Source organism: Vitis riparia, chromosome 7 (genome assembly GCF_004353265.1).
Source record: "Vitis riparia cultivar Riparia Gloire de Montpellier isolate 1030 chromosome 7, EGFV_Vit.rip_1.0, whole genome shotgun sequence".
NCBI classification, from domain to species: Eukaryota; Viridiplantae; Streptophyta; class Magnoliopsida; order Vitales; family Vitaceae; genus Vitis; species Vitis riparia.
This window is the reverse complement of record NC_048437.1, coordinates 11,279,889-11,283,882: the sequence shown is the minus strand read 5'-3', so window position 1 is coordinate 11,283,882 and position 3,994 is coordinate 11,279,889. Positions and strand designations below refer to the sequence as shown.

Sequence of the window (3,994 nt, the reverse complement as noted above, 5' to 3'; positions counted from 1 at the left end):
TTATTTAGTTAAAAGCAACCTAGAACTTGTTAGCTTTGATTTTGTTATTTTGGTTGATATTGATAAATTATTTTTAGTTGAATAGAAAAATTCAAATATTATTTATTTATTTTTAGTTAGTAAAAAAGCAAATACCACCTAAAAATCCAAATATTATTTTTTTCTATTTATATAAATATAAAAAATCAAATTATTATTATTAAAAAAAATAAAACAAAGACAAAATAATTATAAAACGGGAACATGTACATTTAGGACAGGGGAAAGGCGAAAAATACTTTCCTATTTTACTTCCTACCGTCTACCGCCATGACTGCGCCAATCACGCTCCGCGCATTTGCCTTCCAAATATTTAACGCCACTTTCCGCCGTTCCCCATACTCCCCACATCCACCATAAGATAATAAAATAAATACTGAGATTACGCGGATTTTGAAGTGAGGAAAATCAAAAATGGGGGAAGAAGGAGAGGAGTATCTCTTCAAGATTGTAATCATCGGGGATTCTGCAGTGGGCAAATCCAATTTGCTCTCTCGGTATGCTCGCAACGAGTTCGATCTCCACTCCAAGGCCACCATCGGAGTGGAGTTCCAGACTCAGTGCGTCGACATCGACGGCAAGGAGGTGAAGGCGCAGATCTGGGACACCGCCGGTCAGGAGCGCTTCAGAGCCGTCACCTCTGCTTACTACCGTGGCGCTTTCGGTGCTCTGCTGGTTTATGATATCAGCCGCCGCTCCACCTTTGAGAGCATCGCGCGTTGGCTTGATGAGCTCAAGAGTGGGTGTTTCTGCTTTTATTTATTCATTTGTTGGTTTGTTTGTTTTCTGTGTCTTGTTTGCTGTTATGGTTCTGTTTGTTTGCCGAGAAAGTGTGGGAGAGTCGAAGAAATTGAAGTTTTCTTTTCTTTTCTGTTCTTGTTTAATAGTATTGGCAGGAGTTCCGATTGTTCGAATTGCTTCAATTTTGTTTAGTTTGAGGTTTTTAAAGTGTTCTCTGAAATTTTGAGTGATAAAAAACGTTTAGGCTCTGGTTGGAAGCAAAGAATTTAATTGATAGAATGCCTCGATGGGCTCAAGAGATGGTTGTTTATTTTATTATTTATTTATTGGTGTTTGGTTGCTGAGAAAGTGAGGCAATTGAAGTTAAAATCACTAAAATTCAGTAAAAGGAATTTAATTAATGAATGGCTGATGATCTCAGTAGCGAGTGTTTCTGCTTTTTTGGTTTTGATCGTGGTTAGTGTTTGGCTGCTGAGAAGTGTGGGAAAGTGACGGAAACTTGACCATAAATAGCTTAAGCTCAGTTTGGAGCCAAAAGAGTTTGATCGATGGAAATGAGTGGGATTGGATTTGATTTCCCCCTTTTTTTTGCTGATTAGTGTGTTTCTTGCTGGAAAAGTGAGAAACTGAATTTCATTTTAGTGACTTTTGTGCCAGCGGCATGAATTTCTATGTTGAATTGGTTCAATTGTGTTTAATTTGGGTTCTTGCTTTCTTTTTTAACTCACCTGGTTTGGTTCTGTTTGGCTTCTGAGAAAATGTGGGAAAAACAAAATGAAATCTTGAATTTTCCATGTTTGCAATGAAGAAAGGGGACAATCCACCCAAGTAAAAGTAGTATATGTCTTTGTCCTAGTTTGGTTGCAGAGAAAATGTGGTAAAGTGTGACAAATGGAAGCTTTCAAGTGTTCAGGGTAATCAACTTGCAAAAAATAAAGCAGTTTAGGCTCTATTTCAAACCAAAGGAATTGATTTATTTGGAAAATGAAAAGGCTTATACTTGATTCCATTTCTATTGTTTGGCATTGAGAAGCTTTTCTTCCTTTGTTCTTGCTGATTGCCATGTTTGGCAGTTGATAAAATGTGAAAAGCCTGGGAAGCAAAAGTTTTGGCGTGTCTCAAAACTCTAGTCATGCTTTGTTTGGAACCTAAGGAATTTGATTAATGAAAGGGAAATGATTTAGATTTCTTGTCCTTTGAATCATTTGGCATTCGAGAAGAATTTAAAAGGTATGAATTTTGCTGTCCAGCTTTCCAAACATTATTCAATTTCAATTCCTTCTCATTACAAATCTTGGTTGTTTAACACATTGAAAATTTCTAGTTTTGGAACAATTCCTTTTGTTTTCATCTCAAACAAAATTTTGATTTGCATTCTTTTCCTCCAAAATCACATGGGTTTCTTTCATTAATGCCTGCAACTGTTTTTTCCATGGTGTCAAAAGAGAGCACTTTAAAAGCTTGAATCCTGCTTTTGCAACTCTCTCTCTCTCTACCCCTCTGGGGATTCAAGTGATTGGAAGCATCATTTTTAAGCCATGTTAGTATATAGCCAGAATTGATGCTTGAATTTTTAAATATTACTTCTGAATTTAGATATGGAATGTGTCTGAAGTGTATCCAGGCATATCCCATCAAATATGTGTTTTACATGTATCATGTCTGAAAATTTCCTCATATATATATTACTTGTTTCTTGAGAGAGTGTACATGAGGCCAGAGATTTTCAATGTGTGAACAAAAGCTTCGAAAGCAGCATTTAACAAATCTGGTTCATTGAGTTTATACGATGAAACCTGTTTGGTTATTCCATTTATTTATTGGTGAAATCGCCATATTTAATTTGAATCTGGTATTACCTATGTAGTCTTCTTTCTCGTTTTCTGTTGGTGATGGGCAAATTCTCATAGAGGATATGAATATTCTTACATTTGTATTTGATTTTAACTAAGTTTAACCATTTATAAAATAATTGTGCAGTACATTGTGACACTACAGTGGCGAGGATGCTGGTAGGCAACAAATGTGATTTGGAGAATATTAGGGATGTGAGCACTGAGGAGGGAAAAAACCTGGCAGAAGCAGAAGGATTATTTTTCATGGAGACATCTGCACTTGATGCTACTAATGTTAAAACAGCTTTTGAGATGGTTATCCGGGAAATATTCAACAATGTCAGTCGCAAAGTTCTACACTCTGATTCCTACAAGGCTGAATTGTCTGTGAATCGGGTAAGCCTAGTTAACAATGGGGCAGCTGCATCAAAGCAAAACCAGATCTATTCTTCTTGCTGTTCCAGATGATTTGTCTATCTATTTATTTCGGTTTTGTATTCTTTCTCCATTTCCTTGTTGATTATCAAACTAGTTGCTTTCTCAAAGGTGGTTGGTGCTTTTTCTCATTGAAATCATTCGAACTAACTTGGCCAATAAAGTGACTTTCACTTCTGTAGTAGTATTTGAAGGCAAAGAAGCCATCAGCTTTGAAGAGGTTGGTGAAGTGGATACAGTAATATGATTTCTTCTTCTTCTTCTTTTTTCCATGTGTGTTTCAATGAGATTACTATATATGATTATTGTTATTGTTATTGTTTTTGTTCCAGTTTTCAGGAAAAGCCATGATCAAACATTTCACATTGTTGTCTTTTTTTTCTTTTTCTTTCATGATATTCATAATCGTGTCGAATCACTTTGTTCATTCAGTCAAAGCTCATAAATCATTTGTTCAATCATAATTGAGAACTCATCATTTGTGTAATTATTAGTTTAAATATCAGTTCATTACCCCATAGTCCTGAATTATAGAGACTCCATGTTAATACAGTGAGCTGTTCTTTTCCAAATGGAATGACATGTTATTAGTGGGTCAATAATCCTTTTGTTTTTAAAACTTTTGCTTTCCCATTCCTTTATTGAAAGAATCTGGTCAATATCCCCCCTTTGAAAATTTATTTTTAGATATTTCATTTTTGATTTTACATCTTTTCTCTTTGAGTGGTTTCTCCTTCTCTTACTTTTTGAGAGGATAAGGTGGGATGTGATCCAACGGTTACATGGTTTCTCTTCTTTCACATCTCTCTCTCTTCCTCTCCTCCCCTCTTTTTCTTCCAGACTTTTTTTGTGGGAGAATCAGGTGAATTGTGATTCAGGTATATGCATTATGTTCCCTATTCTTTTACAGCTCCTCCCTCTGTCTCTCTCTCCCTCTCTCTGTC

The 3,994-nt window shown here is 35.8% G+C and overlaps 1 protein-coding gene across 1 annotated transcript; it reads left to right on the top strand.

Moving 5' to 3' along the window:
- The first annotated feature begins 368 nt into the window (after positions 1-368).
- Positions 369-3,367, top strand: LOC117917603 (ras-related protein RABA5e). The gene is made up of 2 exons (XM_034833930.1): positions 369-778; positions 2,761-3,367. Exons 1-2 carry the CDS (start codon positions 454-456, stop codon positions 3,081-3,083), a joined length of 648 nt encoding a protein of 215 aa, XP_034689821.1. The 5' UTR covers positions 369-453; the 3' UTR covers positions 3,084-3,367.
- The last annotated feature ends 627 nt before the right edge of the window (positions 3,368-3,994 follow it).

Bases quoted from the DNA above. Each gene is read 5' to 3' on its own strand.
- LOC117917603 (XM_034833930.1), top strand. From the start codon at position 454: ATGGGGGAAGAAGGAGAGGAGTATCTCTTCAAGATTGTAATCATCGGG. The intron at 779-2,760 runs GTGGGTGTTTCT...ATAATTGTGCAG, and splicing joins TTGGCTTGATGAGCTCAAGA to TACATTGTGACACTACAGTG.